The sequence below is a fragment of the Arctopsyche grandis genome, chromosome 13 (genome assembly GCF_051622035.1).
Source record: "Arctopsyche grandis isolate Sample6627 chromosome 13, ASM5162203v2, whole genome shotgun sequence".
Taxonomy (NCBI): domain Eukaryota; kingdom Metazoa; phylum Arthropoda; class Insecta; order Trichoptera; family Hydropsychidae; genus Arctopsyche; species Arctopsyche grandis.
This window is the reverse complement of record NC_135367.1, coordinates 13,378,338-13,403,839: the sequence shown is the minus strand read 5'-3', so window position 1 is coordinate 13,403,839 and position 25,502 is coordinate 13,378,338. Positions and strand designations below refer to the sequence as shown.

At 32.5% G+C, this 25,502-nt stretch overlaps 1 protein-coding gene across 1 annotated transcript; it reads left to right on the top strand.

The window, feature by feature from the left end:
- The first annotated feature begins 2,761 nt into the window (after positions 1-2,761).
- LOC143921608 (putative G-protein coupled receptor CG31760) lies at positions 2,762-20,810 on the top strand. Its single transcript, XM_077444959.1, has 13 exons — positions 2,762-2,889; positions 7,667-7,804; positions 7,878-8,019; positions 14,026-14,167; positions 16,228-16,360; positions 16,565-16,718; positions 16,794-16,903; positions 17,782-17,926; positions 18,130-18,199; positions 18,293-18,431; positions 18,514-18,619; positions 18,685-18,840; positions 20,658-20,810. The coding sequence occupies exons 1-13, from the start codon at positions 2,762-2,764 to the stop codon at positions 20,808-20,810; spliced, it is 1,716 nt and encodes a 571-aa protein (XP_077301085.1).
- The last annotated feature ends 4,692 nt before the right edge of the window (positions 20,811-25,502 follow it).

Here is a 25,502-nt window from a genome sequence, read left to right as displayed (position 1 = left end):
TTATTTTACATTTTCAATCGAGTCATCAATTGGGTCTCTCAAGGCCGTAAGCCGTGATAAATGAAAATCGCTTTGTGGCCAAAAACGACCCGTTATTGTGTTTTGCGTATTTGAATGTGGAAAATAAAGGGAAATTCATTAGGGTTGAAAGCGTTTTTTTCCACGCGGGAAAATTTTACCTTAAAGGGGAAGGGGTGGAGGGGAAAAATTCGTTTAGCACGCTTTTACTGTGAAAATGAAAAAGTGAGCGTTTGTGCGATTCATTGTGAATTTAAATTGACTATACGAAAAATATAATAACCATCATATTTCACAAAAAAAGCACTTTCATTGTACGGTTTTAATAAATTATATTTTCAAGGCATGTTAGCCAAGTTTTAAGTTTCATATAAAATTTAATACGATTTCTTGATAATGTATGTACTAAGATTGTTAGCTTCTTAGAAAAAACATGTTTTTATAAGCTTTGAACAATAATGGAACGATCTATTGCTATCTACAATTGCCCTAAAACAGTGGTTTCCAAAATTATTTTTACAAACTTTTGAAAAATATCTTATCTTGGGGCTTCCTCCCCCCTCTCCCTCTTTATTTCATAAAATCATACAAACATATTTTTATGTCATGAAAATATATTAATACAAATATAATTGACAGAACAATATTTCTTCTTCCAACTGCATTATTAACAAGCGGTATTTGTCGTAACTTCGCTGAATATTATTTCAACCAAATCAATCCTGCCAGCAAAACTAGTGTCTCTCATATTGCATGTGGTCTTTTTACATTTTGCAATTCTGTAACTTTAAATGATGCTAGCAATGCATTTAAAGGAACAGAAACTATTTTCTTGATCGCTTGTTTCTATTTATTAAATCGATCTAATTTTCATAAAAAAAAATTCTTAATTTACTTGGTCTCATACTATGTATATGCAACCACATCTTTCTTACAGAGCAAATACATTGGTTTTTCCAAGCCATCGATATAGCTAAACTTTTGTATGCATTAAATTAAAAATTGGAATATAGCGGCTTTACGACGTCTTCGACCTTACACATGAATTATTTAGCGAAGTTTTGAATCATTTTTCCCATTTTAAACACTAAAATATATGAGTTAAATTAATTCTGTTTTAAAGGAATTTGAAAAATAGTACGACGATGTAAAAAAATGATCAAATATTTGCGTTCGATCGAACAACAGGAATTCGATTCCGGTTCCGGATTCCTGTTGCATTTCCGGGTCTCGATTTCGATTTCAGTTCTGAATTTTCATTCCTTTTTCAGTTCTGGTTCCGGATTCCTATTTCAATTTCGATTCCCGGTACCATTTTCCGATTTCGATTTCAGTTCCGATTCCCGATTTTAATTTATATTCCGGTTACTTTTAATATTATTTTTTTACTGAAAAATTTTATGCCCAAGCGATGATATTCCACCGGGCATATTTACAAGTCTATAATAACACTTTTAAATATGATCCGTCGTATTTTAATTCTACTCCTTTGTTCCCTGTCGCTTATATTTCTATATTTATATACATACATATATGTATATCTTTACTTGTATTACCGTCAATGTCTTCATTATTAATAAACTCGTCAAAAATTACGTGCTTTTCAGGAACAGATTGTAATGTTGTTTTATTATACGTTATAAAGTAACTTCTAGTGCCTTAATCGCGCCTCCCAGTTTGGAAATCGCTCCTTAAAGAGTAGCTGAAGTTTACTTATCACTAAAGAGCGGACCAAGTTGCGCCGTTCTTTGTTCATTGTTCATTTTTATGATGAACCTTTTTTTGCACTCTAGCTTTGTAGTTTGCCCTGGTTCCTGAAAAATAGACCCAAAATGCCCCGTTTCCTGGAAAAAGCACGCTTCCGGTCCTACCTCTACTCATCATTAGAGATCGGCGCGACGCAGTGCTATTTGGACAAAAAATGGGCTGCGCAATGTCTATTACAATGAAATAAAAAGCTAGAGAGCAAAAAAAAAGGTTGGCCATTGATGACATAATAGACAATGATGAATCTATTTTTGTCCAAATAGCACTGGGTCGCGCCGAACCTTACTTAACACTAGACTAGACTAGCATTGGCTTGGAGCTTTTTAAGAACAATGAGAAATTTCAACAGAAATAATTATTATATACATACATACTGTATTTTTATTTATATTATATACATACTTACTGTATTTTTTAAAGTAAAAAATTTATTACGCGACACGCAATTAGTCGACTAATTGGAATAGGGATACTACGCGTCAATTGATTGAATTTATCATACACATACATATGTATGTATATTTGTATATACACACACAAATATATATACATATGTATATTTGTATATCCTACACACACAAATATATAAACATACATACATATATTTGAAGTGTCATCAAAAGTGAATTTATTTTCAAAATTTACCAAAATTACGATTGATGTTCGTAATCGTAATAATTTATTTCTGCCGTTTATAAATAATAGAAATTATTAGTAACGGAAAATTATAAAATATTCGTTTAAAATGTAGTCCGCTTATGATTAGGAACTAGATTTTTGGTGGAAAACATGAAAATTAGTTCGAAACGTCAAAATCTCTATCCAATTCAATTTTGAATAGTTCGCAATGCTATAATAATTTCTATCATTTTAACTAGTGCGGAATGTTTTATTTCCCTGTTGGGTCGTAAACGAAGCGCTGGCTCGTTAAAACTTTGATGACGCTTTGTCGAATTAATTTTCAGATATATTAGACATGATAGCACGCAGTTTGGACAAAGAGGTAGAGAGGGCCATAACGGCGAGGGCTTTTGTTATATCTCGTCCCACTTCCAACGAGGATGTTGATGTTGCCGAAGCTTACCCTCAACCAGAATTACCTTGGTGAGTACACACACACACACACATAAGTATGTACATACATAGAGTTCCCTGGCAGTAGGAAGCAACCAAATCACCAAAATCTTAAGAATTTAATGATGAATCGTAGTCTTAACAGGGCAAGGATCACTTTAATTCATTTTTAATTTATTTGGCCGATTTCGATTTCGACCTAATTATAAGGGCCTTGAGTTTTTACTGTTCTGGATGCATCGTTCAGATGGCTAAGGGCCGGGTCGCACCGTGCGACTTGCGAGTGACTTGGTTGAGGGCGACCAGACCATTGCATGCAGGTAGATGGGACATGCCACACCCGTAAACTTGTTTGTCGCACACATTTCCATACATTTTTTCGTGTCGCGCAACTAGTCGGCCGACAAAGTTGCACGGTGCGGCCCGGCCCTTAAGGTGCAGACACACAGAGTGGTACGTGGCACGCGGTGATATTTTATCCTGGTGTTAGCATAGGCATGACAGTAATCGATAAGGGTGATTCCCATATTTGAATAAATATATGAGAAACTTGTCGAAATAATAAGATCGTACGAATAAACAATGATATGAAGATACACCCATCACAGCTGTAAACCACGAGCGTGTCCCGTACCATACTTTTGAGTGTATATTATATATGAGATATGCGTGTATATTCCATTCACAATATGTGGAATATTTCCGTACGCTGCCCAACCGTCCGAAATTATATGCGAACCAGGCAATATATGTCAGAGTATTTCATCAGGTAAAAGTCGAGTTAATTCAGGGCACGGCAATACTATTGGCATCGCAAAGAGTAGCCATTCACAGGAAAGAGCGGGTCGACCGAGCCTCGCTTCCGAGCCTAGAGGGTCCGCCCTGTCGAGAATTCTGACTTTTGCCAACAATTTAAACATAAAATAATTTGTATTAATCACATTTTTGCTATTTCAGAATACGTAATGAAGTCGATAATTTGCTCAAAAAAAGTTTATTTCCTTGCATAAAATGTTACTAAAAATATATTAACACCTTACCGCCCGCTTTGACGCGTGGATTGTTTTCACCCATGTCCGGAAATGTGCGCGACCATTTTCACCAGAATCCGGGCCGATTTCAGTTTCAATAGAAAAAAAGCCTTTTTTGTGCATTTGATTACTTCTAGAATAATGATCGTACTGTAGTGATATTTTGAAACAGTGTTCATTATATCACTCTGCAAACATCTAAAAATTAAAACCAGGGATTTTAAACTGGAGTACGCGAATTAATGTTAAAAAATAATAAATTACGTAAATGTCATCCGAATAGCCTATGAATATAAAAATAGCATAAAACTGAAGTTTGTAGTAGTGGACAGTAATAGACAGACCATGGTAAATCAAAATTCCAAAAATGTGAAGAATAAAAACATTTTTCACACATTTGAAAATGAGACAATTTGTAATTACTTCGGAATAATAGTTGCTTAGGATAATGTTTAAATAGGATATTTTGGTTTAATTTAAATTAACTGTAAAGTAAAAGTATATTTTTTTAGTATCCCAAATCAACTAGTGAATCCTTGAGAACAGTATCATCTGTGTTTTAAATTTTTTAAAGATCCAGTGTTTCTTTAACTTGCATTTTTGTAAAGCGATATTTTGGTTTTCAAAAAGGCAACTATTTTTAAGAGGTCATAAAATTTATTTTTCAAGAATTATTCTCAAACTGTATTTTTTATGTAAATACATTAACAATTTTGATTCGGTGATTCTCTAACTTTTTTATTTAAAAAATACTCTTTAGCCATTAATAATTACGAGACGACATTTTATTTTTTTTTGTAAATTGTGAAAGTTCAAGACCAAGATGTCAAAATAATAATGTTAAACTCGGTTTTTCTCAAAGATTAAGTATTAATCTTTAAAAAGTATGGTTAGTGTTAGACAACACCAGCATCGACCATACCCCAGAAGTAATACCAGCATACCCCAGAAGTGAGTGAGCTGGTTGAATGTACAAACCATATTTTTAATTACTTACATTCATACTCACCAATGATGAATCCTACTGAAGAAGTTGCAATATTTAAAATATGATTAAATATTGACTAGGGTAACCAGCCTTTTTGTATACAAAAAATATTGTTACGTACACTCGGATTAGGCCGAGTAAGTGCAATCGGATTAGGCCGAATAGCATCCCAGAGACTGTGTGACTGTTATAATTGGTTTCGAGGATTATCTCCCCCGAATGCACTTAGCGGGAGTAGCGTTAACTCGGGGTCGCATTCCGGTAGAGTTCTCAGAACCCACAGCGGTAGCGTGGGACATCTAGTACGTGACCATAACAATAGGCAAGCAAATCGGACGTTGAAGATGCCCTGAGAGACCTATCCTTTATAAGGCGATATCAAGACATTCTGGACGGAGCACTGCCAGTGCGTGTATCTCCTTAATCACCAATAAATGCTGTGAAACGACTTTGGCCTTTTACTTAGATCCTCCACCCACCCCTGCGCAACAATATTTTCAAGTTGTAAATAAAATCTAAAAATATTCTCATTGTTTTTATGCTATGGCCTATGAATGATGACAAAATTTAAAATAAAATAATTTTTTGGACTAAGGTAACCATCCTTTTTATACAACATTTTTTTTTAAGCGAGAAAACATCTACAAATATTCCTATCTTCTTTATGATTAAAATTTAAAATACTATAAATTTTAATTAGGGTAACCAGGCTTTTTTATACAGCAAAATGTTTGCAGTGAGATTAAAATCGAAAAATATTCCCATCGTCCCTATGCAAAATTTAAAATAAAATAGACTAGGGCAACCAACCTTGTTATACAACAATTTTTTTTAAGTCAGAAAACATCTCAAAATATTCCCATCATCTTTATGATTAAAATTTAATATACTATAAATTTTATTAGGGTAACCAGCCTTTTTTTATACAACGAATTTTTTTAATTGGCAAAATAAACTAATTTATTTTGAAAATCTATTTTATTTTAAATTTTGTATAAGAACGGTGGGAATATTTTAATTTTTTTTTTTGTTGTATAAAAAAGGCTGGTTACTGTAGTCAAAAAATTATAGTATTTTATTTTAAATTTTAGAATAATTGAAAGCATTTAAACGATGGGAATATTTTTGGATTTTTTCTCGCTTAAAGTTAAACATACATACATTATTAACTGTATCTTGATTTGATCTAATTTTATTTTAAAATTATTAAATATTCAAATTTTTTAAAAATAATTTTTTAACAACGATATACAAATTTTAAAATTTAAATTAAGTTTATTTATTTTTTAAATTAAAATAATAATAAATTGTCATTAAACATTACTTACATATTATATTGATTATTTTTTCACATTAAAAATTGTTGTATGAAAAGATTGGTAAGCCCTGTCTCAAAAGTAATATTTTAAGCTTGCAATATTTATAGCATTAAGACTTTTAAATTTTATTTCTAACTCGAAAAAAGTTTTTGTATAAAAAGCCTGGTTACCCTAGTCAAAAAATTATCATATTTTTAATTTTGCAATAATTTATATCACAGAGATGATGGTAATATTTTTAGATGTTTTCTAGCTTTAAAAAAAATGTTATATAAAAAGTTTGGTTACCCTACTCCAAAAAACTATTTTATTTTAAATTTTGTCATCATTTATAGTATAAAAACTATAGGAATATTTTAAAATTTTATTTTCAACTTGAAGAAATTTTTTGAATAAAAAAAGGCTGGTTACCCTAGTCAAAATATTATTATATTTGAATTTTTTCAATCATTTATAGCCCAAAAATGATTTTAATATTTTTTCTGACTTCATCTGATTTTGTTGTAAAAAAAAAGGTTGGTCACCCCAGTCCAAAAAATTATTTTATTTTAATTTTTACAATTATTTATAGCTAAAAGACGATGCTATATTTTAAGATTTTTTTTCCCACTTCAAAAATTTTTTTCTATAAAAAAAGGATGGTTACCCTGGTACAAAAAATTATTGGATTTTAAATTTTGCAATTAATTATATCGTTAAGATGATGAGAATATTTTTAATTTTTTTTCTCAATTCAAAAATTCTATTATATAAAAAAAGTAAATCAAGATTTTCAGATGACCTTTAACCGATGATGAGATCATCTCGGCGTTAAAATAAATACATAGATATGTATGCATACATATATGTATGGGAATTTGCTTTTGTGTGCGTGTATGTACACAAAGTGCAAGCTAATTTTATTCACGTATATACGCGTGAGCGGACGTTTACGCAAAGTTTTTATTCGCGCATATACGCGTGAGCGGACTTTTACTCAAAGTTTTTATTCACGCATATACGCGTGAGCGGACAGTAAAGTGTTAAGTTGATTTTTTTGGAAAAACTAAATATGTAGGAGCCTTCTCGTGCCCCACCTGTTTTTAAAGTCACGATCCGCCCTTGTGTATGAGTATAATATTATATGTACATAGAATCGCTAATATGTACACATGTGTACATCTGACACAGTTGTCATACGATACAAAACGAAACTATATACACACATGTATACGTAACTAAGCTCCCGATGGTCCAGTCTGTCCCTGAGGAAGTTCTTAGAATATTCAACGCAACCTCAGACAATGAATTCCTCCAATCAGTGACCATTCAACCAAGTTGTATACGCTTGTACATGGGTCATTCATGATTCAAATGTCTACATAAATATGTCCATTCGTATATAGATTATATTACAAATCTCACATTTTTATTGTATGGAGGCTTCATTGAATTCATTTCCGTTTTTAATCTTTTGTATTAATCTGAAGGTTGCCGTCAATGTTGAGTAACCTAACTGAAGATCCTCCATCGGGGTACCATTCGCACTGGAGTGTTCCTTATTACAGTTGTGCAGCAAGTCGTTGGCTGCTTTCATACAGTGTCATCATCCCAGCATCCACTGAAAGGTAAGTTGAATTTCTCAAAACGAATCACTGGAAATTCAAAATATTTTAAATTGAAAACGATATAATTTTTCAGTGGAAATAACGTCGTGCTATCACTCGATTTGGATCTGTCGAGTTTAGAAGTCAACCAGTGCGAAGCGTCTAATTCAACGGTTGACGATAATCAAATATTGGTCTTCCATGGTTCACATAAGTGCTCGAATCTTACAACACAGGTGAGTTCTACTTTTTAAAGTTACATTTTTGTATTGAACGCTGCTAAACAAGGACCACAGTAATTAAAATAATATATACATAAATATTATGGTAATCGATTCATCGGATTTTAAATCTAAACGTTTAGTAAGTCAAGAACATTAATGTGCTGTCAATAATGCTCTAGTTCACTGCAAATCGGTAATAGTATACTCATAAGATATATGCTACTGATAATTCATTATATTAAAAAGTTAAAAGTCGTTCAGTCTTGTATGTCCCCATAATGAGAAAACTTGACTTTAGCGAACGTGTCATATATGTAAATCAGTAATGATTAATTTGAGAAACCCTGACTCCTCAGATACAAATATTTCAATCTTATGAATACACATAATATTTAAATATGTACATGTCTCGTTAATTTGCGAGTTTTCAATGTCTCGTAATTCAGCGACTTGTATTCTAAAAATGCTGTATTGTTTGTAATTGGTCAGGAAGGCGCATTGGGGTTTACCTTTGAGGCCTTCCTGGTATAAAATGTAATAAAATAAATATTGAAGATACTCTTCTTCGAACAGTGACCCATTAAGCTCATATTATAGGTATATACCAGGCTTTCTCAATGTTTTAAATTGAACGGATTAAATAAGAATAATATTTTATTACTGATAAAACAATAGTTGAATATAAAAAATTGAAAATAAATAATATTAGATAGGGGCGCAAATTTTTACTTTTACCCAAAATGTCTAATACCGGCTCTAATATGTGCATATGCATATAATTTACTAGTGTTTTTAACCGGCCTCGCTCGGTATTTGTAATATAAACCGCTTAAACATGGCCAATCTAATAGTAAACATTTTATTAAATTTATTTTAATAGTTTTATTTTATTTCAATTTATTTGAATATTCGTTTTTTTTTCGTCGAACCAACAATAGTTATATACAAAGTTTCTTTCGAAATTATATATGTATTAGATTATAATAGGTACAATAAAAAAATTTAAATCGTGTTTTAAAAATTATCGAGCGCTTCCATTCGTGAATATTTCCATTTCAAGTCCTGATATTTTAAAGGCAGTGTAAATACATATTTTGAAGCAAGGCAACTGGCGAATTTCATATTTCGCTTTTACTTTTCAGTTGATTTTGACTATGCATTAATTTATAAATTGATTCGTTGAATTACAAACCGCTAAATCCACAAACTAATTGAATAATTAAGAAGTGTTAAGTCAGCTGTCCCTTCTGATAAAATTTAACATGACCTTCCTGGAACCCTAATATTCGATGAAAAGTAGTTAGCCTTTGTTTAATGCTGCGTACGGACCAAACCAACGACGAATTTGGTCCAACGATTTAACCAGCAGGATTAAACCAGTAGCGTACAAAATATCGAAATAAAAATTAAATTTAAAAATTGAAATTAAATATCAAAATTAAAAATATTATTATTATATTAAAATTAAATTCAAATATCAAAATAAAATTATAATCAATATATTAAAATTAAAATAAAATATTGAAAGTTAAAACAGAACATGCCCAATTTAAATAAATTTTCGAGATTGACCTAAAATTAGATCATCAACAATCACATACAGATAATCCTCGACTTTTGTTTGTCGAAGATGTTTTGACTTACGTAGATACGCACTAAGTTCGAAAAAAAAATCAAAGAATTATTATTTTTACTTCCCCGTAATGCGCTGTTACTGAGCATATATCATGTGTTAGTATGGGTGACCGAGTTATTGTTTTCAACCCGAGACGTTGTCGGTTTTATCAAAGGAAATTTTTTTGTCTTCAATTGTTTCTCTCGTCGAAATAAATCAATTAATTAAATCATTTCAGAGGTAAATTTTATCGGATAATGTCTTCAATTGTTTCTCTCGTCGAAATAAATCAAATAATTAAATCCATCTCAGAGGTAAAATTTATCGGATAATGTGTGATTATTAATTTTATTTCGACGAAAGAAAAAAAAGCCCTTTGACAAATCACCGACATTTTTTTTGTTAAATATTTCATCGACGGCGAAACACATTGGTGTATCGTGACGACTTATAAGAAACAATAACAAGGTTTTTTTCGCTCGTAATTATAATATTTCTCTGGTTGTAATGCATAATATAAGCATTTTCTATCAAAATGTACGAGGCCTTAAATCTAAACTGGATGAATTAGGTTCTAACTCGGCTATTCAATGTGCTGACATCCTGGTACTAACGGAAACCTGGCTTGACGACTCTGTGCATGATTCTTTTTAATTTACATTAATGACATCTCAAAAATAATTAAGTATTCAGACTATCTTTTATTCGCCGATGACCTTAAGCTTTTTAAGACAGTTAAGTCTCATAGTGACGCAGCCCTTCTCCAATTGGACTTAGATGCGCTGTCAAGTTGGTCTGTCGATAATAAATTATTTTTTAGCATTCAAAAATGCTGTGTTCTCAATGTGACAAGATCTTCAAATCGCTTGATTTATCCATATCGCCTAAGTGGTGTTGAATTAAAGTTTGTAGATGAATATTGTGATTTGGGGGTCTTGTTCTCGAATAATTTTCAATTTAAACGACACATAGACAATATTTGTTTGCGTGCAACAAAAATGCTGGGATTCTTACTAAGAGTTAGCAAACCTTTCCAGAGTACGTTGGTGCTTAAAATTCTTTATGAATCTTTAGTACGTAGTATTCTAGAATTTTCTTCTATTATATGGAATCCTACCCATATAACTCATTCATTGAAGATTGAGAGAATCCAAAAACGGTTTCTCAGATATCTTTATTTGAAACAGTATGGTTATTATCCTTGGCTATATCCTAGTGCATTCCTATTAGGGGCGTTAGGTTTCAACTCATTGGAGTCTCGTCGGAATATGTTACTGGGAAGACACTTTTTTAAGCTGTTGAATGGGATAATACACAATCCTCAGGTTCTAAAGGAATTTAGGTTTAATGCACCTTGTAAATTCAGAGACTTGAGAAATCGTGATTTGTTTGTTCCTCCTGTGGCTCGCACAAATATGTTGTCAACGGCTCCTATATCTAGAGCGATATATCTGCTTAACAGGATTTCTGGTGAAATTGACCTCTTCAATATAAAATATACTAATCTGGTTGAGTGGTTGTTGAGGAATGCCAGTGGTTGATTTTGCCTATTATAAATATTAATGATTGTTATTACTTTATCTATGTTTTTTCTTTTTTTTATGATTTTATGATTTTAATGATGTTGTGTTAATATTGTTATTATTATAAGTTATTATTACTGTTATCATGTTATTATTACTGAATGACCGGCCACAGCGACGCGTTGGAGATCTCTGTAATGTCACTGTGGCTAATATGTTAAATAAATAAATAAAAAATTAAAAAAATATCGTTGTAATTCAAAACATCAACGATTATCTAATTTTAGCTCAATCTCGCTCGTTAGCTTAATTTTGATATTTGATTTCAATTTTTTTATTTCATTTTTATTTCGATATTTTGTACGCTACTGGTTTTAAAAGTTGGCCCAAAATCTTCGTTGGTTAAATATTTCCGAAGGGGGAAACACAGTAGTGTATCGTGACGACTTATAAGAAACAATAACAAGGTTTTTTTCGCTCGTAATTATAATATTTCTCTGGTTGTAATGCGTTTTGTCGTAATTCAAAACATTGTTGTAATTCAAAACATCAACGATGATCTAATTTTAGCTCAATCTCGCTCGTTAGCTTAATTTTGATATTTAATTTCAATTTTTTTATTTAATTTTTATTTCGATATTTTGTACGCTACTGGTTTTAAAAGTTGGCCCAAAATCGTCGTTGGTTTGGTGCGTACGGACCATAAGACCCCTGACAAAGTAAACGATTCCACCGTTTAGGTACCAATTTACAAACTTTACACAATGACCAATTTACGTACATACATACATATACGTATGTACATTGGCGTAGATCGTCGAATTAAATTTTAATTAATTTATTAAAGCGTACACAATTTCCTGAACTTACAATTTTGGCTAATTATCATTTTTATCTTCGATTATAAAAATAGATATAAACGCGTAATTTATATATAAATAATACGGCAAGTAAAATTTATATATAAATAAAAAGTCTAAAGGAGTCGATGACTTTATCTACCTACATACATAGAGGCCTTGATCTCGGACAGTGCCGGTTTTAGGGGGGGGGCTGGGTCGGGTGGCGCCCGAGAGCACCGAGTAAGTTAGGGCGTCTCTCGATGCGCCCAAGCCGCTTTAAAATTTAAAATTAGAGCGCCAAAGGCCCTACAAAACTTTAAATTAGAGGGCCAAAGGGGCCTGCCTCTACTTTCTAAAGTGCAAGCATGTTTACACTATATTCAGCTTTAATATATCGCTGGAAGATTCTAACTGATTCGCGTGCAATTATTTTCCATAAATAATTCCTTCTTATCTGCCACACGATGGGAAACGAAAATAGCAAGTTTCAAAGCAGTTCGTTATCAAATTGTTGACATCATGATGCTTTAATTACTATTTCTGAAACTAAAAGAAAGGATCTAGGTGTAGCTAATGAAGCAACCAAATTAACGGAACAATTAAAAGATTTCAGCTTTCTTTTTTCATTAATTGTTTGGTAGGATATTCTTTTTCAGTGAAATTAATTTGTAATTCTTAGATATAACATTAGTGTCAATGAAAGAAAGATTCGAACAGTTGAACAAATATTCAGAGACGTGGGGGTTTCGTGTATTTTGTAAACAATCTACCGGAAAGAGCCGATCTTCAAATTAAGCTCACCGTGGATTAAAAATCTATTATTATTAATGAACTTAGCGATTAATAAAATCCTTTTTTTTTCAAATAAAGCTCAAGGTAAAATTAATCCACTCATTGTATTAAATTTTATAAAACAGCATGATTTATAAGAATTGTATCCAACCATTTGAGTTGCTATGCGAATATTGCTGACACTATCTACGGAAATTGATTTTAAAAACCTGGTTTTTTCAGCTTTAATTATAGATTTTGCTGAAAGAAAAGCTCGGAAAGTTCACTTCTGAATTATTATTTTATTTATTCATTTTTAACACCACCTGGGATTGGGAAATCATTTTAACCATTTCGCTGCCGGTCCCGAACCCGGAAAAAGAGGATGGTAACCCATTTTTTTAATTTTCTAGGGGCGTTTAAAAAAATTGCCCAAGGGCGCCATAGGGTGTAAAGCCGGCACTGATCTCGGGAGAAGGAAGATGCCAATTGAAAAACTGCAGAAGAGTAGGAATGGCGAAAACGGGGATGATCAGTCTCGTAAAAATGTGGAAGAACCGCTCTACATATTATGAAAATAACGAAAATCCGTCTAGTGCAATCTCTAGTACTCGCTTTATATGGAGTCGAAAAAAAGAGAAAGGGACATTCTTTGTAGATGCATTCGAAGTGTGGTATTGGAGACAGATGCTGTGTATACCATGGATTTCAAGACGTACGGACATCTCTATCCACAAAGAGCTGGCAGTCTCAGAGAGACTATCTACAACATATACGAAAAGGATTATTTCCTACTTTAGCCAGGAAGAGTAGAAGTCTGAAGAGGCTGGTAGTCACCGGAACGCTCGAGGTAAGGCGAGCGAGACGATGTTCTCCCAAAAGATGATCTGACCAAATCAAAGAACTGGCGGGATCGTCCCTTAACGATGACTTTAACTTGGTACAGAACCGGGAGGAGCGGAGGTAGAACATCCAGTAAATCCAAGATGACATTAATGACCACGACGCTCAGCATTGAGCAAACGAGAAAGAAGAAGAAGATATAAACGCATAATATGTTTAGTGTTACGACCTACATACATATATACTGCAACTGTTAAAATAAATCTACGTCAGTTTGGACTGAAACTTAAATTATAATCACTTATATTTTGGTAAATTATCATCAAACTTAATAGAAAATTAGTCCATCTTCAGGTTAACTTCGATAAAATGTGTTGGAACGTCAATTTAATTCGAAGTTAAGTAATTTTTTAACCTTTTCCAGTGCGAATATCGGGCAGGAAAGGGTGCAGGAGGAGGTGCGGGTGCAGGGGGTGGTTGGGCCAGAGGAGCTTACGTTTGCCGCTGCCGTCAAGGATTTTATTCTCCCACACACCCTGACGGGTTTAATGGATCCTTGGTAGAAGGTAAGCTATGTTTATTTATTATAGCTATACTGTTTTTTCTCACATATGAGCCGTTATATTTGGAATTCGTGCAAGTCCACATTTCTTCATTACGAGAAATATCTCGCAAAACATTAAAATTAATATTTTACGTTTTACTATATTTAAAAATACTGGTGGCTTGTAATACGTTTATTCTGCTTTTGCAAGTTTCTGGACATATCGAATTAAAAGAAATGATAACAATTTGTGAATTAAGTCAAACAGAAAAAATGTTTTCGGATCTGAAAATTTGACTTCGCCATTTTCAAAGATAACGGCTCATATCTATATGTACACACATTCTATAAACATTGTAAAAAAATCTTGCACTGTTTTTAGAAATTCGAATGTCATATATGTACTTCATTATTTCCCCCCTTAAAACATAGCATACTATAGTGGTTTTACCGGACTGTGCTCGGTATTTGTGATATAATCATATATATAAAGACGGTAATATGTGTGTGTGTGTCCTAACTCTCGCCGAACATAATGAACGAATCGATAAAAATCGATTAATTCATTTTTCGACGAGACGAATTTGTCGCGACTCGAACCGATCACCCCAAATAGCCTGAATATGGGTCTAAATTGAGCTAATGGTCTCGGACATCACGCCAAATCCAATTTTTCATTTCGCCTTTTTTTTTAAACATTAATTGAAATATTCTTTCTCGCCATATAAAAATACGTAATTTTAATAATTTCATTTAGCGAGGTTTTGAACCATTTTTTATGTATTTATTTTCAATTAAATTATAATTATAATTTAAATTATTTATATTTTGACGATATTCGAGAAAAAAATTGATTTCATTCACCGCGGGGCGCCGGGAATCGAACCTCGGACCCTCCGATCCAAACGCAATGGCCCTCACGAGCTCGCGTCGCATGCCATATCCTCGCCCAGAATACGTGTTGTAAATACACATCATATGTATATGCACGTAATTTGTTATGTGTAATAATAATATTCAACGTTGCGAGGTCAATGACCGTTTGTGTATAATCGGAAAATATTACATTTTGTTAACGTTAACTTTAAGAATTGAAAATTATTACAAATAAAGAATTGAAAACTATCTATGAGAGTCTACGAAAATAACGGTTCCGGTTCCGGATTTTTTTTTTAGTTTTATACGGGTATATAATAATTTTATACCCATGCGATGATATTTCATCGGGCTATTCACTAGATTGTAATATAAACATGGTTAACTTATAGTACACATTCATTTGTTATTTTATTAAATTTGTTTTCGATGCTTCCATGCAAAACTAACATACATATGTATGTACATACAAAGTATATTTTGAAATTATATATTAGAGATAATAATATAATACATATGCATACTTACTATCTTTTGAAAAATTGGAAATCGTTTTTTTTTTTCAATTACTCGATAGTTACTACATATACATATATTTTAGAGATATGTACATTCGCTGTTCTCTAACTTTAAGAATTAAAACATTAAACAATTTTCGAATTTAATTAGAGGTAGTAAACTATGAAAATATTTCAGGCACATTTAGTTGTAAAACTTGAAAGTTCCTCCACCATTTTAAAACATAAAGTTTATATTATGGCTATGAAAAGTTATATCGCTATTTCCGTTTTATGAAAAGTTAGCATTAAAAATTATATCATATTCAACAGATGTGCACCGATAATCCAATTTTACACCTGTCTAATAAGCTGATAAAATTGAAGTATTTGTGACTAAAATTCTGTAAAAAGAACCATCAATTTTTATTATATCATAATATGAAGAGTTTTCTTTGTCTTGGCGGGTGTTCAATAATACACCTAAAAATAATTACACCCATTTCTTCCTTCTCTACGTAACATTTCAACCGTTTTATTATTAATAGATCTATCTAAATATAGACGAGTTATTATATCTATTGTGACCCATCATCCATTGTATTACTATTTTATACACACCCAACAATAAAACATGTATGGCTTCTATCGATCTATGCAAATACAATCAACGTGTTTTTTTTAGTATATTTGTCGTTTTAATATTCAGTGGCATGGCAAGAACACATAGACCCTGATGGAAGTGATGGATGGTCTGCTCTAAGGTGTCTACCTTGCGCTGAAGGATGCTTATCATGCACCAGCCCTCGTCCCTGTCGAGCCTCATACAACTGGCCATTCAGGTATATACACATTGTAAAAATTAATTACTCCATTATGTAGTTTTAACAATGTAACAATCGAGGCCCAAGCTTTACTAGTCCCGAGGGCGACATACTATCAACTATGTACATAGCCATTACAAAAGTTAAATGAGATATGCAAAATTGAGATGAATGACACAAAGAAATTTTAACATCCTACATAATCATTTTGAATGCTTTCAGGAGTGTTCTACTTGGAATATCAGCATGGTGTGCGGCGTGTACAGCTTTCCTTGCAGGATACCTTCACCGACACAGGCGTGCTCGAGTCTTCCGTAGCGCCAGTCCTGTGTTTTTAGCAATAACCCTTCTGGGATGTGCCATCATGTATCTTGAGGTTCGCGATAGTTCACATCTTCGAACCGTATGATTATATATGTAAATTTAAAAAATGAAATGTGTTGCATTGTAGATGGCGGCCATTTTTCCTGTGCTAGACACGTACACTTGTATTGCTACTAAGTGGTCCCGCCACTTGGGTTTCTGTATCACTTACACAGCTCTGCTCATGAAAACTTGGAGGTGAATCTTATTCATTATTATGATTCTGTATTTTGTTGTTATTATTATGTATATAATATCACTATTCCGTCTGTGTGTGTGTCTGTCTGTCTACCTGAGATAAGTGGGGGGAAGTCGGGGGTACGCGGCACGTCATGTGACGTCGGGCTGAGCGACGGGTGACACATACACATACTTAATTTATCATTTCGAACGGGCTCGATTGGTGAACGTGTAATGCGCGCACTTTTTATGACGATTAACATTACGTGCGTGCGCGCGCCTATAAATTACCTTACACTATATTCGTTTCAATTTGACATACATATGTATGTACATACGTCACAGCTAAAACACTGCAAACAAAATGTACGAATATAATAACAAAAGAAAAAATTTATATGTATGTACATACATATATTGTTTACTACCAATGTTTCCTCTCGGGAAATAAGTTTCTGAGCATTTAGTGCCATCTATTGAACATTTATTTAATTAATTAATTTTTCCATTGGTGTTTTATATTGTTTATATGTAGGTAGGTAGGTAGTTTTTACCATTTTTTTCATATTAAACAATTAAATATAAATATATTTAAAAGGTATTTGAAAAAAATTCGACCACATGCGGATCGAGCACAGGACCGACACATTTCTTTTAATTTTTTTTTATTTAATAATTTAATATGCCAACACCCATGCGATGATATTTCATCTAATACAACACTATTATATGTATGTAAATATATTATCTGTTAATTTGATTTTTTTTTTCTTATGTTCATTTTTATCCATCACTTTTCTTTTGTTTTTTATCATATTTTCTGCTTTTGCTTTTTTCTCCTATATTGCCACAATGGTCCAACACTATGAATAAAGATGCTGATTTATTGTTTCCAGGGTATCATTAACGTACCGAGTAAAATCAGCACATGCCGTCAAGTTGACCGAGCAACAGCTTCTACGTTGGTTGTTGCCAGTATTGCTTATTGCCTTGGTCTATTTAGGAACGTGGACTCTCTCTGATCCACCTCATGCTATTGATGTAAGTTCACAAAGTAAAACTGACTAGCACATTTCAAAATGATCTCTTATCCAAGGATCTTATCTTATTCGTATTGATTGTGATTGATTTCGGAGTATGTTTTATTATTAGAAAACTTATATTACTTGACGAAATCAAGACATATCTCAAGTATACATATTATTTCATGCTGAACGTTTGTGCTACATTGATATTTTTTTCAGATAACGGACAGCGAAGGTCTCAAATTCAAACAATGTGCTTACAATTGGTGGGATCACAGTCTCGCTATAGGTGTGATTCCTGATTAAGAATCAATTTATGTATAATACTATAACAATAATAAATAACTCGATGAAAGTAATAAATTATAATTTTCACATTAAGGCGAACTTGCATTCCTATTGTGGGGAGTCAAAGTGTGCTATGGAGTGAGACATGCCGAATCTCTTTACAATGAAGCACGTCTCATATCCTATGCAATCTACAACATTGCCGTTGTTAACTGTCTCATGCTAACATTCCAGTAAGGATTACATTGATAATTTACAAATAAATAAATTTTCTTTTCATATTGCAGATTAATATAAAGCATGCTTTCATTGCAGTCTACTCATATTTCCGCAAGTCGGTCCAGATATGAAGTATTTCTTAGGTTTCATTCGCACGCAACTTTCAACATCGGTTACAGTAGCACTTGTCTTCGGTCCTAAGGTATGAATTTAGTATATGACAAATAATTGTTAAATATACATTGTTTCAATTGGCAATGCTTGTAGGTGGTACGAGTTTGGAGAGGATTTGGAGACCAATGGGATAGTAGAGCAGCTCGAGGAGTTTCAGCATCGTTTTCTTTGAATGGAATCGGCTTTCATCCGCACACGCCTCCACCGCCGACTCCACACGATTTAGCTCAAGAGAATGATGAATTAAAGGTATAAATGATTGATGCTTACTCTTGATATACATATGTAATACTGTTTCGATAATATTTGTAAAGAATTTAGATTAAGATTAATTTTTAATACTAAAAAATTAATTCGATTTATTTTAATTTAAAAATTTATTTAATTTGGTAAGATTTACATAGTAATGAATTTAGAGCAAATTTTAATATTTAAGGTAACTAAGCAACTATTGATATAAAAATTAATATATAGTCCGCATATCAATCGATTAGTCTTCAGAAGATACTTAATCAGGCTTTCAATTTCAACTTTGCATTGATGCATCTGCCAGTTTTTGTAAAGTTAAATCGTAATTGTTAAAAAGTAAAATCACTATAAATATTGTACACATTAAATATTAAGAAAAGAAAAATAATTTACAAGGTCAAAATAAAATAAATGAAGTTTACGAATTTTGACCAAAACCTTATCAACTTTAAGTGAGTACATAAAGAATACAAATATAAATTTTCAGCTTGATACGTACAGGGGTATCTCGTAAACGATCACTAACCAACAAAAATCATCATCATATTCGAATTCAGTGGGTCAAGCTTAGTAAAGATTGGTTAGTCTCCGCTCTGGTAACTCAAAAACGTGATTTTTGTTGCTCTGTGTAATCAGTGAGCGGTGTTTGGATGCGCCAGCTCAAAATTAATGGGTTTCTTTTGTTAATTTCTATTGTTAACCTTTTTTTTTTGCTCTCTAGAGAACAATAAAAATTAACAATAGGATCCCGTTTCATCGCATTTTCGCGCCTATCTCTGGTTATAATAATAGAAGCGCCCTTTCGAATAGATTTCTTGTTTCAATAACACGCGTACCGTTTCCATAACTACGCAATATTGTACGCATATGCGTATGCTATTGCCGAATGCTAACTGTCGCCATGACACTTTCATGAAAACTTTCATGTACGATGTTAATTGAATAATATGTTACTTAAATGATCAATTTACTTATAAAAATGTATCCCATGTTGTTTATTGTGTGTTTTTGAATGCATCATGCAATTTTTAATGATGCCCTTGCCCATTGCCCTTGCCCAGAGAAGTTTTTATAGGACATACGTCGACCACCAAGCATCAAATACGACTGATGCTAAAATTATTTAGGAATGTCTGTGGAAAATCGTCACTTGACAACAATATAACGCCTAAAGCCACTTCTATTATTATAACATTTCTCTGCTGGAAAGGCTTAGCGAGTAGTATTCATGTTTACTTTGTACATGCTCAAAATACGGGTCTACCTCACGGGACCGAAAGTGAAATAGTCGAAAAAGCAAATATCGAAAGGCAAAGATCGAAAATCAAAAGATCTTAAGTCGAAAGATCAAAAAAAAGGGTGCATGGTAAACGGCACTATGTATATATAATATATATATATATATATATATATATATATATATATATATATATATATATATATCAGTGGCATGCGGTGAAATTATCTCTCTTTTTGTCATACAGCCTTGTTTAATGTGCACGCGCAGGATACGGGAGGAAAAGCCTGTTCCTCTTGTACTGTTGTATCCTGCTCGCGCAAATTAAGTGAGAATGTACGACGGGGGGGAGAGAGAGTTTTACCGCACGCCACTGATATATATACTAACCGTTTTTCATATGTATGCATGATAAACGAATATTTTCGATTTTTTCACTTCGACTTTTCACGGTCACCTTCAAAATACAACGCCTATCGGCGTTTGGACTTGTTGGCAAAACGCCTATTGGCGTTGGTCAGCATTCAAAGGGTCAAGGATTAATAAATTGTAATGGATTCGTAAACTTTGAATGTTTCAGGAGGAAGTTCAGAAGTTAGCGGCACAGATCGAATTCATGAAAATCGTTCAAATGGAATTGCACAATAGACATTTGCGGCCACGGCCCGGCGGCCATTTCACGCTGCCGGTCCCGCCGAACATTCTTCCTCAGCCTCAGGTTGACGTTTATTGAAAATTTTTATTTTTTTCATTTAATTTCGTTCGTGGAATAGCATAGTGAATTTGACGAGACGTTAATCAAATTTTTAAGCAGGTGAACGAAGATATAGAAGCGACGAGAATGGTAGCGGGGTGACTGGTAGCGTGGTGCGCGAGCGGATGGCGCTGGCCAGGGCCAGCGGCGCGCGCGCACACCCGTGCCCCTGACACACGCGCCCCCATCTACGTCTAATATACGCCTCCTACTTTTCAGCTCTATACATCTTATTCATTCTTAAATTTATGATATACAAATATGAAAAAAAAGCATTAGTTATCCAACGTAGAACCGTGAATTAATAGCATTTTTTTTTGTTATTGTACGAGTCATTCATGCGTACCAAGCTTCATCTAGTCTCGTTGAATAGTTGTTAAAAGAGTTTAATTTTTGTTGAAAGGCTTAATGGAAGGCGTGTTTTTTTTAATTTTCAAATTGAGAAATAATTGACAAGTTTATTCAATTATCGATTTAATGAAGCGACAACAGTTATTGGCCGGTAAACATTTTTAAACTTAAAAGTAAATTTATATGCTGCTAATGATTATTAAAAAACAAAATCAATATTACCACACAAGGTTTTTATTGATGTTATGCTAAATTTAACTTTAGAATCCTAGTGGCGTATTACTATAGGCCGGCGAATTACTGTTTTATCCTCCATATATGAAAAAATTCTAAATAAATATGTTTTGTTTAGTAAAATGATCCATCAGCAAAGAATTTGTGAGTTTATTTGTATGTAAAAATTTCGTTTTTTTTTATATACATATGTATGTATATTACAGTCAGTGGTGTAACCAAGGCCGATTAGAGCCGGGGTAAAGGGACCCCGTGTCGAAAATCGTACCTGTTATATCATATTTTCTTATTTAATTATTTAAAAAAATAATAAACAATATATAGGGATTTTTCTAATAGTTCTGATAGATTTTTCGCATATTAAAAATATATGTATAAGTTCTTTTCTAGTTTGTTCTTTCTAATGTTTTCTAATGTTCTTTTCTAGTTTGTCATAGGGCCCAAAATTTTTCCCAGGGCCCGGGATTTTTCTCGGCGTCCCTGGGTGTAACTAGAAAAATTGGGCCTGTATGCAAATGGTATAAAAGGCCCCCTTTATATTTTTGTTATTAAAATTAAATTGGTAATTATCTCATATAATTTAAATGTTTTTTTTCCTCACCTTTAAAGTCGCAAATTATACAATTACATATTTCAAAAACATTTTATTTTAACATCGTTTTTATAGATAATTGCAGACAATTATTATTACTGTACGATTTCGGAAAACTATTGAATGTCGTGAGAAGGAGTACAGATGGGTGAAAATTCGACACGCAATGTGTCGCGTATCAAATTTTGAGTATAAAAATTTAAATATTGTTTCCTATTAGTCATTTGAATAATTTTAAAATAACTTTCAAAATTTTTATTTGAAAACCTTTTGGGCCCCTAAATCTAAAAGGCCCACATGCACCGCATGCCCGTGCGGCATAGTAGTTAAGCGCCTGGTTACAGTCCATTTATTCACTCTGGTTCGTTCGTGAACATACTAGTTTTTTCATACACGAATTGGTTTTAGTTGAAGCCTTCTTCTTCTAATGCCGAATCCGTATTCGGGCATAGGCGACTACCATGGGCAGACATCGCTTATGGCCCGTGCGAATTCTGTCCTATCATGGGCAAGCCGAAACAATTTTTCGAGTCCGAGGCCCATCCATGACCTGATGTTCCGGAGCCAAGACAGCTTCTTTCTCCCAAGCTACCGTTTGCCTTATATTTTCCCCTCTATGGTTGTTTGTAGAAGTCGATATATGGGGCCTCGAATAATGTGGCCAAAATACTTCATCTTTAGGCGCTTTACCATGTCAAGAAGCTCTCTCTTTTTATGAAGAAGATGGAGGACCGTTTCGTTCCTCACATGCTCCTTCCATGAAATTAGTTCAAGTGCTAACAGTCAAAAGCTATCTTCAAATAGACTCACTGGGTGTCGCATAAAACTTTTGAGATGTCAAAACACCCGGTGGCCGTCACTGCATCGAAAGTGACTTGATCGAAAGTCGAAAGATCGAAATTTTTTCGCGATTTTTATGACGATGTGTGAAATAGTCCGTTTACCATGCATACATATGAAGAGCGGTTAGTATATATGTATATACAAACAAGAATGTTTATAAACGAACGAAATGTTCACTTGGACTGTAACATATACATGTATTTATTATTATAATATAAATATTAAATAAAGATATTTTAATTGTCTTATAAAGAAAACAAAATTGAAATCTTTTTAATGAATACGGTGGTCCCAATTTCATATGATTTGAATCAATTTGGAAGCAATTGATCGGAATTGATAAATTGATGATGAATTCATGAAAAACAATGTCTGTAACCCTTTTTTTTATTCCCCTTGGAAGGGGAAATTGGTCGAAGCGTATATAAAAAAAGTCACAGTTAAAAATTAAATTATCCAAAAATGAAATATATTTACATGTGTTGTAGATTTGTGATGGATTATTTTATATTTATACGAAACAAATTTTACTAAGAATTACATTTTGTACTTAAATCGAAATTTTTTATTTAAATCTTCTTGGATAAATATTATCATAAATTCGCCTTTACTTTCTGTACTTAAAATATGCTCTAGTCCAGCGTTTCCTCATTTATTTTTGAATGGCACTATTCAAGAAAAGCACCCATTATTTATTGCACTATAATATTAATTATTTAATTTTCCATACAGCACATTTTTCAGAAGAATTTTTTTATAGCACAATTCCGAAGATGCAGACCGATTTTCTTTCACTATCATCATTTTTCTTTCACTATCTATACAGCACTGTTTGTTTTTCTTAATTCTGAAAAATACCTCACCTAATCTTACTCGATGAAGATAAAACCCATCTCATACCTTTTTATGATCAACACATAATATGATGTTTTACTATTTATACCACCCGTCAATTGGCGCCACATTCTATGCACTGGTATGTTATGATAACTATGTAATTCATATTAATTTTTAATATTATCATTACTTTTCAAGATCATGCGCTGTGGAAACATGTTTAACATTGTTTGCATTCGCAGGCTATCATCAGGCGTATTGCTTATGTGCTCATCGTGAGCCTGCCTTCTAATGTTAAATATCAATTAATCATTCAGCACTGTACTAGAGTCGATGTTATAATATAATGTTTAAGACGAACATACATAAAAATTAAAAAAAAAACCAAAATATTTAGCATAGTTGATGTGAAAATTAGATCAAATACATAGAATACCAAGCTTCTATACGCGTTGACTGTTACTTATACACACAATATATTGTCAAGTACATTTATTTATAGCTCAACTTATTTGCTATAGAAGTGTCATACGTTGTTGTATAATATTATAAAAATTATTGCATCTATTGAATTAAAATTAAACTATTATATAATACTTATATACGGCATGTCAAATTTTTCGTACTTGTGATACTACACATATGATGATGATTTACAGAAAATATTTTCTATTCCATTTTATTATAGAGAATTATGTTTATATTGCATTATATATTATACTTCCATTGTTTTCATGTGAGTACAATTATATCGTCTTCATTGCACAAATCATCTCAATATAAATATATATGTATGTATATAAATAAATATATTTTGTATGACTTGTTTGTAATTAAATGTATAAAATATATTTTCTATATTTATTTAATTGATCAATTCATTTTATGTACTGTTGGTTTACATTAAAAAAAGTTTAAACATATAGGTTTGTTAGCGTTTTAGTTAAATAGACATTTAAAATCACATCCTGAACGTATCCACTGTGTCAAATTCTACAAATTATTATAACTAAATAGAGTAACACAATTAAACTTTATATTAATTGACATTTGCATCCAGCAAAGATGTCCGAGCCTTCCAATGTATTTATTATATTTAGTGGGCGAGCATGTGTGAGCTTTAAACTGATGCTCCAGTAATTTAGCTCTGATATTAGACATTTGGAATGCTTGGATTACCTTAGTGTGTTTATTTTTATTGAGGTTGAATTATATTTTTCATATACACACTAACAAATATTTTATATACGTAATAGAACAATAAAATATAACCTTATCATGTTACATAGTTATAATCAATTGTATTATTTATTTGTATAATAGCTCGATTTTTAATAAAAGCGAGGTCGTCAAGATAGAATGACATTGAATGCGTAGAAAAGAAGTCCCATCCAGACGATGTATTATACGTCACAATCAGTCGACGATTTGTGGTGTATTTAATTTAATCAAATGTATTGGTCTGGTATTGGGCCTGGTATTGAATATAAACTGTCAATCTATCGTAAGGGCCTCGGTAGAATGTATTAAACTATTACAATATATTTTCGTTATAATAGAAATTTCATATTATTCACGTATAGTCGTTAACTGTTTAAGAACTTTTAGTTCTAGTATATTTTCTACCTTCTGAATGTGAGTGTGATTATGATCATTTTCGTATTCTTGCACTTATAGTATATGAAGATTTTTAATCAATTTCCAAATTCTTAGATGCAATTTAGATTTTGAGAATGATTTAAACACATATTCCTCTCTTATAAAATGAATGCAATTCCAAAGCACAAATTCAATCCAGTCAACAGGTTTAAAGT

Coding starts and splice junctions, on each gene's coding strand:
- LOC143921608 (XM_077444959.1), top strand. CDS start 2,762: ATGATAGCACGCAGTTTGGACAAAGAGGTAGAGAGGGCCATAACGGCG. Junction 17,927..18,129: donor ATCCACCTCATGCTATTGAT/GTAAGTTCACAA, acceptor TATTTTTTTCAG/ATAACGGACAGCGAAGGTCT. Junction 18,841..20,657: donor AAGAGAATGATGAATTAAAG/GTATAAATGATT, acceptor TGAATGTTTCAG/GAGGAAGTTCAGAAGTTAGC.